The sequence below is a fragment of the Callithrix jacchus genome, chromosome 14 (assembly GCF_049354715.1).
Source record: "Callithrix jacchus isolate 240 chromosome 14, calJac240_pri, whole genome shotgun sequence".
In the NCBI taxonomy this organism is placed as follows: domain Eukaryota; kingdom Metazoa; phylum Chordata; class Mammalia; order Primates; family Cebidae; genus Callithrix; species Callithrix jacchus.
In genome coordinates this window covers 94,448,842-94,462,351 of record NC_133515.1, presented here as the reverse complement: position 1 = coordinate 94,462,351, position 13,510 = coordinate 94,448,842, and the positions used below count along the sequence as shown (strand labels likewise).

The window sequence follows — 13,510 nt, the reverse complement described above, 5'->3', positions numbered from 1 at the left end:
CAGCTAGAGTTTCCCTTCTCTGATGCAGAAGGTTAAAGCTGACAAGAGTTAGGTATTTCCCTTCCATGGAGTCAGGCTCTAATAATACCGCAGCAGGTTAGGATTTAGCTAACTAATTTCTCCTGGGGGCAAACCTTATTAAGAAGAGTACGGTGCTCTGGCATATTTCAAAATGGTTCTGCTGCCAGAAGTACACAGGGATTTTTCTGCAATATTTACTATGAGAATCTAATTGAGCTCATGTAGGCAAGTCTAACAAAATAGTGGGGTTTCCCCATGACGTCCCCCTGGAGTTTTTAACTTCAGCGTTGTTCACACTGAACCTCCTGTAATTCGTCAATTACAGTTCAGGTTTTTCTACCATTCCACTGCTTCCTGTGGGATTTCTATTTGTGACTGTATGCTCTAGTAAGCTGTGACTCTCAGTATTTACCAGTTTGTCTCTCTAGTCTTTTGGGGACAGTGGTTTCCCTGTGTCCTCCCCTATCCTGGGTCCAATAAGAGGTAATTTCTCAGTTTGCTCAATGGTTTACTTGTTAGGGTTGGAGTGGCAACTTCTAAGCTTCCTACATGCGGAACTGGAAACCAGAAGTCCTATTAACATTTTTGTACATGTCTTTTGGTGCATGTATTTCTGTTGGCTACATCACTTCAAAGTAGAAATACTGGGTCACATAGTATGCATATTTTAATCTTTAGTAGATAATTACAAAGAATTTACAAAGTAGTTCTACCAATGCTCTTGCAACAGTGTACAAGGTGTACAAAGATTTCTATTTTTCTGTATCCTTGTCACACTTGTTACATTTTGTTTTTCTAGCAGACATCCTAACAGGAGTTAGGTGATATATCACTGTGGTTTTTATTTGCATTTCTCTGCTAATCAGTGATGTTGAGCACCTTTTCATATACCTGTTGGTCATCTGTGATTTTTTTTTTTGAAGAAATGTCTATCCAAGTCCTTTGCCCATTTTTAAATTGCTATGACAGTAGAATAGATTTCAAGTGTTCTTACCACAAAAAAAGATAAGCATTTAAGGTACTGCATAAGTTACTTAGCTTGATTTAGTCATTCCACAATATATGCCTGCTTCCAAGCACCGTATTGTACTTAATCTATACACTTTTTAGTTGTCAATTAAAAATATAAATTAAAAAACAAAATACAACTGAGGCTAATAACTAATCAACTAAATGCCTGAGTTTAATATGTATGTTAATTAGCCATAATAAATGATTATAACAATTCAAGCAATAAATAATACTTGAATAAAGTATATATAATGGTAGGAAGTCACAAGTCCTATAAGGGGGCAGATAAAATAGTAAGAGGACTATAATTACTAGGGGTGGTGGTACAGTTTTAAATGGGGTGTTTAGGGACAGCTTTGATGAAAGGTGACATTATGCAAAGGGAGTGAGCTGAGAGATGCTTAGAAAAGTAAGTTTTTTTGTTGGGGGGAAGAGAAGAGCATGTGCAGAGGCCACAGAGAGCTAATGTGATATGTTTGAGTAAGAGCCAGGTGCACAGTATTGCTGGAGCAGGGTGTGTGAAGAGAACAGCTCAAGTGTTTATTAAAAAATGTCCTCAATGATTTAGAGAATATAAATGGTTAATTCAGTTAATACCAAACTAAAAGAAGAATGTACCACACAGATTCCATACTAGTTATGTAACCCATAGTACATAAGGAACTTCAGATTGATCAAATCAGCTGGCAGAAACAGGAAACAATCCATTACTTTTATAAATGATCCTTTACTGTGACCCAGGTTAAGGAAAACTGTATGTAAGTGAAACTCTAAAACTATATAAGCAACCACAGGGTTATACTTGGTTGATCTATATCAATAATAAATTGAGAATTAGAATACACTCTGAAATCATGGAAATGGACCAAAACAATGAGGAAGTTCTAATATGTACACTGAATGCATCATTGCCTTATAAAAATATAAGAAGACCAAAGACTTCATCACAACTAATAGCTGACGAGACTGGTTTTCCTCTCTTGCCTTTGGAGAACAACAATTATTACCTGCTGGGTGAAACTTTTCCTAGATATCACAATGATAATTTCAATGAAATTTATAGTCCAAATTTGATAGGATAAGTCACAGTAATAAAATTTTATTTCATTATTCATATTGGTTAAAAAAAATCACCCAGGTCAAGGAAGTATGCCTAATTTTATAACACAGCTGTGTGGTGAAGGTTTCCAAATCTGTGTACATGACAAAACATTTTCTTATGTTACTATCTCATTAAAAAAAAGAACTCCCATGTTAGCCAATTCATTCTACCTAAGAAAACATTTTTGCATATTTCACATTCTCTTTTGATATCTACCAGAATCAACTTTTGATAATGAAGCACAACGATGTTTTCTTGAGCAGTACAGGAAAGTAAATATGCACACTGGGACTTTTTATACTGGATACATTTGTGGGAGTTAGAGAAAGTATTTTGATGCTTATTTTTCTGGAATTTATTGTTATTACTATTAATCATTTTTCAGAAAAGAAGCTAAGAAACAATTTGAGGTATGGCCGCATGTAAGTATGGTGCTCAGGTGTGGATTGTGTACAATGTTTCATTAAACAGGCTTTAAAAAAAACAGTAAATCTTAAAAATCCTTCAAATACTTCACCTGTCCTGTTTACAGAGCTTCCTGCAGATGCAACCAGTTTCCCGGGAGAGCAGCAATGATGCCTATGTGTTATGACTAAATGAAGCCACGACAAGTAGTACTTCAACACCTTCAAAAGAACATTATCACTGCCACTCTGCCTATTTATTTATTAGTTTCACCTGCCTGATGCAGTAATGGCAGGGTGCTCCCCCACTATACAAGCAGAAAACTAAAGAACCTAGTACACAGTTTCTCTTTTTATATGATTGCAACATTTGTAAGGCATGTCTTAGGCAACATGCAATGTAAACCAGACAGCCTTCAAAGATGAAGCTGCTAGCTGTCAAAACATAGGTCTAGAAGTAATCCTAGTTTAATTTATCTCCTCCCCGCATATGGCCATGTGTTCCTCTCCTTAGGATCACACTGGAAACACAAGCCTAGTCAGCTTATTTAATAAGCATGCAGTTTATAGACTGCAAATGCCATTATATTTTAATCAAGAGGTTGCTTTTGACATTCTTCTACTCTGTCTTTAAAAACTTTGTATGTCAGAAAGGTAAGCATATGCGTCGCAGGTAAGTACTTAGATTAACAGTAGTAGTGATAGCGTACTATTTTCTAGGTTCTACACTAATGCACTTTATATGTATTCTTTCATTTAATACATATAAAAACCTTATGAAGTTCCCTTATTCCACTGAAGAGAAAACTGAGGTTTGGCCACAAAGTGATAAAGATGAGATATGAATTCAAGCAGGATGACTTCTGACCTCATGCCATTATATATACTATATATATATATATATACTATATATACTATATACTTACATATAAAATATGTATATATATATATAGTTATATATACTATATACTTACATATAAAATAAGTTCTTTGTAATCATTATCGTTTGAAGGCAATTTTCTTAGGTTGAACCAATCACTACTATTATTGTTAGATATGGGCTAATCTTTACAAGTGTCTCAAATCATTTAGCTCCAGAAATAACTAAATTTTGGAAGTAAAGCATGAAGTCTTTCAACTACTGATTACTGAAACAAAATTATGCCCTTTTAGTATGTTTCGGTTAAGATGGTACTCAAGAAACTAACCACTTTTGCCATTTTCCATTCATGTGAATTATATTCAGGCCTCCTGGGGCAGATATTTTTCTATACTTTAATTACCTGAATGTGAAAAAAAAAAGCCATTTCATAAGTTTAATCTTCATGTCAGGGTTGTTAATTATAAGGAATGTTTGCATATTTGCAGAGACCTTTACATAACTTATAACTGCACAAACATTTAAAACTTAGCTTCAATATCTTCCTATAGCCCATTCTTCTCAAGCTTTTGTCATTTTATATCTGCACTTATTTTAAATGCAAAATGCTGTTCTCCTCATCTTGAAATCTCATGGAAACCACTTTGTTTTTGTTTGTTCCAATTCAGAAACACTGAGAGCTCATTCGGAAAACAATAAGGCTCGCAAGTTCACTGCAAATTATTCTTTACCCACTGCTCCACAGTACAACTCTCTCTTAGGGAGCACCTGTTATTCCGAATTGAACAGTGTTCTCCAGGTAGCCTCAGAATTCAGTGAATATGAATAGCACATTTTCATGTCTATAGCTACAAAATTCTGACATGACTACTACGGCCTTTGGCAGTATCAGCCCTTTCTCGTGGTTCCTAGAAGTAAAGCTGCACAGAATGTGACAGGATGGCTCTGCTAATTGAGAAACTGCTACTTGGCATAAACGTGGAGCTAGAGTGTTATGTGTGGATCAGGAACACACACACACACACACACACACACCCCACCAATATGTTTGGCAATGGCACTAGGACTGTTCTAAATTAAAACCCCCAATATTTAAAAGTGCAGGCTTAGCATGACTGGGAGGGGGGGCCATTCATTAGATCTGCTGGTTGTTCATTGGTTTGTTCATTTGTTCATTCATGAAGATATACTGAGTACCTACAGTATGCCAGGTACTGTGCTGAGTGCTGGAGACACAGGGGTGACAAGACAAAGTCCCTGCCTTCAGAGAACATAAAGTCTAGTGGGAGAGATATTTAGAGAGGTAGCAGGAAATGGGAAATGAAGAGTAAAATAAAAACATACAAAATGGGCACTCAAAACCTCTTCTCTATAAGGGTCCAGGAACCTTTGAAAAGAAGCTCAGAAAAAAATTTTCTTGAGAAACACTGAGCATCTACATGAACAAAGTGCTGATGATAGAACACAGGGTTATTCAGTGAAACCAGTAAAAAAAATTATTCCCCACTTAACTTTGCTGAAAGACATGCATACTTCAGTTCCAGACACTAAAATGCCACTTTTATACCACTACTAAGATGAGGCAAAAGTATCCGTGACAGGGTTTCAGAACAAGGATGAATGATACAGTGCAAAGGCCCATAGCCAGAGGCATGTCCAGGGCACACACAAGGGATTTCTGCCACAGAAGCTGCCCTAGGACACTCCCTGCTTCTCAGAAGTCAACTGGAAAGCAGAGTGCAGCTTTCTGGTTCCGTTTTATCTAGTAAGAAGCAAATCCATCAGTTAGGGCAGCTAAGACTCCATGAGATACAGACTAAACCTTGGGAATATAAGCAGTTAACTCATAGATAAAAGGTTAGGCCCAAATGACTGAAGAAGTGTGTAAATCTCCATATCAGCTTTGATAACGAAACAGGTTTGGATCTGTCCTGCTTAGTTCAGAAAAGAAGACGTATCTGTTGTTTATTTCTTCCTCACAGGTCTCTGAAGGGGGTTTCCTCCTCCCATTTACTCCCAGACAGAACAGCTTCATAAGGGTAGCATCCCTCCTGGTGGTGCCATGGTATCTCCCAGGCTCAGCAATAACCTAAATATAATTCCTGATTTCTACCGCTGCCTTACTAAACTTCTTTTTCTTCTTTTTTTTTTTTTGAGACAAAGTCTCACTTTGTTACCCAGCCAGGAGTGCAGTGGTGCAGTCTCAGCTCACTGCAACCACCACCTCCTGGGTTCAAGCAATTCTTCTACCTCACCCTCCCTAGTAGCTTCGATTGCATGCATGTGCCACCACACCCAGCTAATTTTTGTACTTTTGGTAGGGAGGGAATTTGACCACATTGGCCAGTCTGGTTTCAAACTCCTGACCTCAGGTGATCCACCCGCCTCAGCCTCCCAAAGCGTTAGGATTACAGGCATGAGCCACTGTGCCTGCCCTGCCTTACTAAACTTCTGGGATCTCAGCTTCTGCAGAGCTTAGAGAAAGGATAGCTGACTCTGGGGAGACTCTAACTTCCCTAATGGGACCAGACAGCATTTCTGATAGACTTTGTCCATCAAAAGTGCCCCCATGGTATCTGAAAATGCTCTATGATGAAACTGGGGATCATATGCTCTGTGTTAGTCAGTAACTAAGAAATTCACCTAACTCAATGCTTCTAGACAGTTGTTCAATGAATACAGCTAATATTTCCAATTGATAGAATTGACTGATAGTTTTCAAATGTATACAGCAAAAGTTTGCATTAAGTTATTAAGCACATTTGTCACCATTAAATCAAAGCAGACTGATTTTGTCTTTCTATCAAAAAGACACATGCACTTATATGTTCATTGTTGTACTATTCATAATAACAAAGGCATGGAAACAACCCACGTGCCCGTCAGTGGTAGGCTGAATAAAGAAAATGTGGTACATATACCCCATGGACTACTATGCAGCCATAAAAAGGAATGAAATCATGTCCTTTGCGGCAAGATGGATGGAGCTGGAGGCCATTATCTTAAGCAAATTAATGCAGGAACTGAAAACCAAATGCTACATGTTCTTGCTTGTAGATGGGAGCTAAACATCGAGCACATATGGATATAAATATGGGAAAAATAAACACTGTGGACTACTAGAGGATGGGGGCATTGAAAAACTACCTATTGGGTACCATGCTCACTACCTGGGTCACAGGATCTGTACCACAAACCTCAGCATCACGCAATATTCCCATGTGACAATATTCCCATGTGACAAATCTTCCTCTGTATCTAAAATAAAAGTTGAATTTTTTTAAAAAAGCAATCTGATTTTGAAATAATTCTATAATATTCTCAATTAAGTTCCACCTTTCTTTTTAAAGGTAAAAAGCATATCTTTTATTTTCAACATTGTAAAATCTTTATGTAAAGATTTCCTGGAATATACTTTCCACTAGTAAAGTATAATTACTGCAGGAAAGATGTACATTCTGTTAGGGAAAGTACCCCGTGAGTGCTTCAGTTAGTCCTCCTATAGATCACCATAAAATATGTGGTTTCAGACTTTTATTGTAAGGTAAAAATGTTTCTTCTTTTGAAAAATTACTCCAAGGCAATGGGGAGGTCATGAAACAAACATAACCTCTATCTTTAATGAATCTAGGAGACAGTTGTAACAAGCAGTCACAATACACTCTCCCTCAGTCTTATGAGGGTAAATGCCCTGCAAACATATTTATTATATTTACACATTTTAACTTATTCAATAAGTTAAAAATAGAATTCCCATTCATCTATTGATTTCAAGTGGGAAAACTTCCTTAATATATATAAGAAACAACAGATTGACAGACATTAAAGTCTCTAACATGAAAGATAGCACAACAAATACAAAAGAAACTCAGAGGAAAAGACAATGAAGAATCAGAAGAAATTATAATTGCTTTGAGCTAAGAGAAAATACTATATCAATGATGAGTGGGATATAAAAGGAACACTCAATAAACAAAGCAGTATTCTTCTTATTAATTTATTTATTTTTACAGAGACAAGGTCTTGCTCTGTTGCCCAGGCTGGAGTGCAGTGGCACGGTCATAGCTCACATCAGCTTCAACCTCCTGGGCTCAACTGATCCTCCTGTCTCAGACTCTTAAGTAGCTGGAACTATAGTCATGTACCACCATACCAGGCTAATTTTTGTATTTTTTGTAGAGACAGGGTCTCAGTATGTTGCCCAGGCTGGTCTTGACCTCCTGACTTCAAGCAATTCTTCCACTTTGGCTTCCCAAAGTTCTGGGATTACAGGCATGAGCCACTGTGCCTGGTCAAGACAGCAGTATCAAAAAATTTTTTTTTATACTTCAATAAAAAGAATCAGTGAAAAGGTTAGAAGATTAAGAGTGGAAAAAAATTCCACTGAAAGCATAGAGATGAGCAGGTGGAAAGAAAATCAGAGACCCAATCCAGGAAAACTAATGTCCTATTAAATGAATTCTAGAAAGCAAAGACAGGGAAGGAGGAAAGGGAACATGATAGAAATAATACATAAAAGTTTCCTCCAAACCGAACAAGGTGGATACATAGGTCTTCATATTGAAATAGCCATCAAGTGTCAACAGCAATGTATTAGTCTCCAGCAACTGCTGTAACAAATTGCTGCAAATCGGTGGCTTCAAATAACAAAAATGTACTCTCTGGCAATTCTGGAGGCCAAATCAGTATCACTGGGCTGAAACCAAGATGCCCTTGCTGCACTGTGTCAAGAAGCCCTAGGGGAGAACACATTCCTTGCTTTTTCCAGCTTCTGATGGCTGCTGATATTCCTTGGCCTATGGCCTCATCGTGCCCAGAGTTTCACTTTTTGATAACTCAGAAATTCACCAAGTTGATAGTTACAGCTACATGATTTGAGCTCACCTCACTCATTCTAAGCTGTGTGTGTGTGTGTGTGTGTGTGTGTTTTAGAGGGAACAACCCCCCCCCCACCAAACCAGGTACCTTCAATGTGAAACTCATAAACACTCATGCATATCAGGTCAATCTGGTTCTCTACCTAACTCTAGTTTCACTATGCAGTAACAACAGCCCATGTTTCCAGTGTAATGTAATAATGTGAGAAGCTAATAACTGCACACCACTGTCTGCTACTTCTCTGCGACTATGATTTCCTGAGACATATATGAATTAATAAAAGCTCCAATTTTATATTTTTAAATATTTTTAATAAAAGAAACATTTTCATCTTCACTTTACTTATTTTAACCAATGATCTAAAATGTGAAATCCAAACTTGTACTAGATTAACTTGGCCCCTGTCTCCCTTTTCTAATTACAGTCAGATCCTGCATAATTGTTCAAATATAGGTGACTGGAATAACCTCCATGAAAATACAAATATCACTGGCTGACAGGATATCCTTTCAAAAAGGATACATCTATATGTAGCTAATACACAAAATACATTCAAGAAGTTGCCTTAATGGAGGTTGTACTACTTCATTTGTTGGTTGGTATAAAGGTGTATTTAAATGTTTCTTCTGGACCACAGGATATAGAAGAAGAGTGTGGGGAGGGCAAAGAAGTAGCATGCATATATATGTCCACACACACACACACACAACATAATGCAACGAAAGTTTCCCAGTCAACTAACAATGGCCTTCTAGACTAATTCTACTTAGAGAACATAATTGTTACTGGTTAAAGGATAATTTCCACTTGCTAGTTAATAAGGCAGAAGCTTTTCACTTATTTCTGCTCTTTCTCAAAATCCATGTAAAAGAAAATAATAAAAAATATATAATCCCAGTAGAACAAGGAGGACAAGAGAATACTGGTAGCAGATGAGAGGTGACAACAGAATTTAAAAAGTTGGAACGTAGACTGAGGAACAAACAGAATGATAGCTGAGTAACTGGTGCCTCCAGAGAGGGGGATACAAATAAAGACAGTTCATTCACAGAACCTTTGAAGGTGGAGAACATGCACTGAGGCAAAAGCAGAGGTACTGGCTGAAAATCTTTCATTTCTTCCACACGACTGAAACTGCTCAAAGTCACCAAAGATCTCCACATTGCTAAATCCAATAGTCAGTTCTCAGTCCTTATCTAATGTGACCTGTATGATGTATTCAGCAGAGCTGGTCACTGTTCTCCTTGATATACTTATTTTAGTTGATTCCAAGAATAATACATCATTGGTTTTTCTTTTCACTTCTCTGGTCTTTCCTTTCCAATCTCCTTTGACAACCGACAACTCAAACTGAAAAAAAAAAAAAAAACCCATGAACTTCCTATTCTACATTTCCACTTGAGATGTCTAAACAACATACTGAACTTCATATTTCAAAACTAAACTTCTGATCTTCCCTCAACCTAATCCATCCAGTGTTCCTTAATTCAGTTAATGGCAACTCATCCATCTTTCCTTCTGCTCAGCTCCAAACTTCACAGTCACTCTAGGTCCTCCCTTTCTCTCACATTCTGCATCTAATCAATTAGGAAATTCTTTGGCTTTCCCTTCAACATACACTATTAGATCCCTCTTCCTCACCTCAACTGCTACCTCGATGGTCTAATCACCATGAACACCCGCATCACTCACCTGAATTATTCCAACAGCCTTGTAACAGGCCTCCCTGCTTCCATTCTTGTTCTTACAGTCTATTCCAAACACAGCAGCCAGAATGTTCCTTTCGAAACCAAAGTCCATGTCACTCCTGCTTATTCAGAGTAAAAGCAGTCTTTGACAGTGCTCTCTTACTACTTCACACCTTATTCACTTTGCTCCAGTCACACTGGCCTTGCTGTTTCTCAAACAGGCATACTTCTGGCCTTAAAGTCTTTGTAATAAGTATTCTGCTGTTTAGAACCCTGTACCCTAGATAGCCATGAGGCTAACTACCTCCAGCAAGTCACTTTTATGATTCCTAATAAACATCTTACTTAAAATTGCAGTTACAACAGGAGCCAGATTTAAGTGGTTCCCAGTGGCCAAATATGGAATAATTTTACCACCAAAATCAATATAGTAATGAATCATATATCTTTGATACATCAGAAATTCATAAGTCTATGCTGATAAATACATACATACATACAAATTATACATACATAAGAAAGGAAGGTTCTTGCTTATAATAAAATACTGAGTTCTAATGGGTTTATGTGGAGAAAGTACTACAGTTAGAAAATCATAGCAAAGATTGGATCAGGCAAGGATAAATAATGGATGTTGAATCTAGGAGAAAATTTTGTTGAAGAGCAGGATATTGACATGGAAAAAAAAGTACCTCCCCATAGATTGTTTATTCACTGATAAGAAAAAGTAAAGTCTGCAGTGGAGAAGTTTTGGATAACATTTGATTAGGTGATTGAAATTAATATCACCAATGATTAGCAGCTGGATGCCATGTGCCTGTAGATGACCTACCCTGAGAAGGACATGGCATCACCTATGAGGTATTATATTATAGCTAAGAATGCAACACCTCAATCTAATCATGAGAAAAATACAAATTAAATTACAGCTAAGAATGCAAAACCTCAATCTAGTCATAAGAAAACATGAGAAAAACACAACTGTAGTTCCTTTTTTGAAAGGAACTATATTCTTTAAAATGTCAGTTTTATGAAAAAACAAAGGAATACTCTTGATATGTTTCATACTAAAGGAAAATAGAGAAACATGAGAATTCAAGGCAATACCTGACTCTCCAGGTATAGTGGAGGGAGGAAATGCTATCATGGACATTAGTGGGCCAAATGATAAAATGGGAATACGCAATGTAGATTAAAGTATTACATCAATATTACATTTTCTGATGTTGATAACTGTACTGTGGTTAAGGGCAATAATATATTCAATTTACTCTTAAATGGTTCAAGTAGAAATATTGTGTGTGTGTGGGGGGGGAGCAAATAAAGCAAATGAGGTAAAACAATAACAACAGGTAAATCTGACAAAAGTGTATCTTGTGTTGTTGCACTATTCTTAGTCTTATAGCTCTTCTGTAAGTTTGGAATTATTTCCAAATAAAAAGTTTTAAAAATCACTTGCAGTCCACCACTGCCCTCTATCCCCCAGCCATGGTGCTTCCAATCCCCTTTATCTTGCTCCACTCTTTATATCACGGCAGTATCCCCTTTAAACATATTAATTTCCTCATTTTTATGCCTATTACCGTCTCTCCTTAGTAAACTGTAAACTCTGCATAAGCAGAGTTTGTTTTTGTTTCTTTTCCTATTTTGTTCACAAATGCATCCAAGACCGTAACAGGTCTCAGTAGCAGTTCAGGGCACAGAGCAGACTTGAATAATGAAAGGCTGGCTGAGAGGCAGCCAGTCCCCTGGGATGCCTGCCTCACCCAATACCCTCAAGCAACTCCTCCACAACCCCAGCATGGCCTGGAGGTTAATTCTGTGCAGAAATAGAAGAAAGAGGCTCCTGACCTGGACACAGTGGGCATAGAAAGAGGCAGGGGAACATCATAAAAACAGAATAAGTGAAAGCCAAAGCACTAAATGCTGAGACACCGTCACATGCAAACTCCAGCTCCTTGAGCTGTTTGCTTCAGGATGCTGCGTGTTAGACAAGTGGTTTGAAAATGTTTCTCTGAAGAAACTTAATCACTCCAGAAAAAATATGTATACTGGAGAATTCCACACCAAAAAAGTTGGATACCTGTCCAATTACCCTGTAGTACAGCTGACCAGTTGACAAAACCCACTCCCACACAAAACCTCCCTATAGTTTTGGTGCCTCATTCTTTTTCTTTTTGAGCCTAAGTCTCGCTCTGTCACCCAGGCTGGAGTGTAGTGGCACGATCTCAGCTCACTGCAACCTTCTCCGCCTCCCGGGTTCAAGCCTCCTGAGTAGCTGGGAGTATGAGTGCCTGCCACCATGCTTGGCTAATTTTTGTAGTTTTAGCAGAAATGGGGTTTCACCATATTGGTCGGGCTAGTCTCAAAATCCTGACCTCAGTTGATCCACTGGCGTTGGCCTTCCAAAGTCCTGGGATTACAGGTGTGAGCCACCATGTCCGTCCTGGTGCCTCATTCTTAAATATGAAGATAATAAAGAAGTACCAGACATTTGAGTAAAGTTTCACTTAAAATAGACAGATCAGTATTTTTTTTAAAGCATGAGAAAAGGAATTCAGAATGAACACAGACAATGCAAGAGCCTAACAAAATTCCAAAATATGTGTTTTCCAGAGAGAGAGAGAGAGAGAGAGAGAGAGAGAGAGAGAGAGAGATCCATGAAATAAAAATAAAAAGGATATTATAAAAAGGAAGAAAAGAACAAGAAATTCCTTAGAAACTATTTGCATAGATGCCAAAATCAAAAGTTTAATTAGATGAATTGGAAGATAAAGTTAGGAAAATATTCCATATTTCTCATTGTAGAAAACTAAAAATCCAAAGAAATGGATAATGGAAAAGAAAATAAATCAAGAAAATCTTTTCTGAAAGTATAACACACAAATAAGGAGAAAAAAAGAAGAGAAAAAAAAATACAAGAGTTCCCAGTATGTAAGTATGCCAGTTTCTGGATTAAAAGGGATAAACAGTCCAAGGAATATCATCATAAAATATAACACTGAGAATAGAGTGAATATTCTAAAATTTTCCAGAGGAAGAAAACAGTTCACAAAAATAATTAAAAACTCAAAATGATGTACTTCTCAATAGCAGAGCTGGCAGAACTTAAAGCTCAGCACCAGATGCTAATGGTGTTGACGGGAGGTGAGGATGGCAGGCTATCTTGTTGGAGAGCAATCTTCTTGCCAAGAACAATTAGAAAAGTTGAGAAATTTTTTAAAAGTCCCTTTGAAGGCATCAGAGGCAGAGGAGATTTCAAGGCTAAAATGCTAGGGAAAAAAGAACTTCAGAGAGGAGTGCTGAAATAGCTTTTCTTTGTTATTTGCTGATTTGCAAGCAGTAGCTAAGAGGGCAAGAAGCTGAAGAGAGTTTCTGAAAAATCTTGTGGGCTTAAGGGAAACACTTGGGAGTTCTGTGCCCATTAAAGAGAAGGCACTCTAGGCTTTTAGTGGAAACTATTAAAGGACTATACCCTAGAAGCAGCAATGAACTGGAAATAGGCCACCTCCTCCAAAGATGGCTT

The 13,510-nt window shown here is 37.5% G+C and overlaps 1 protein-coding gene across 7 annotated transcripts in view; it reads right to left on the bottom strand.

The window, feature by feature from the left end:
- Positions 1-13,510, bottom strand: part of LDAH (lipid droplet associated hydrolase) — a 154,846-nt gene that overhangs the window by 79,208 nt on the left and 62,128 nt on the right. Inside the window, exon 5 of one of the 7 annotated variants that reach the window (XM_035273113.2) lies at positions 6,938-9,646. The exons of the other annotated variants lie outside the window; for them this stretch is intronic. Within the exon in view, the coding sequence (XP_035129004.1) occupies positions 9,482-9,646 (165 nt within the window). The 3' untranslated portion in view covers positions 6,938-9,481. Of the gene's footprint in view, positions 1-6,937; positions 9,647-13,510 lie in introns of those variants that run through there. 7 annotated transcript variants of the gene reach the window in all.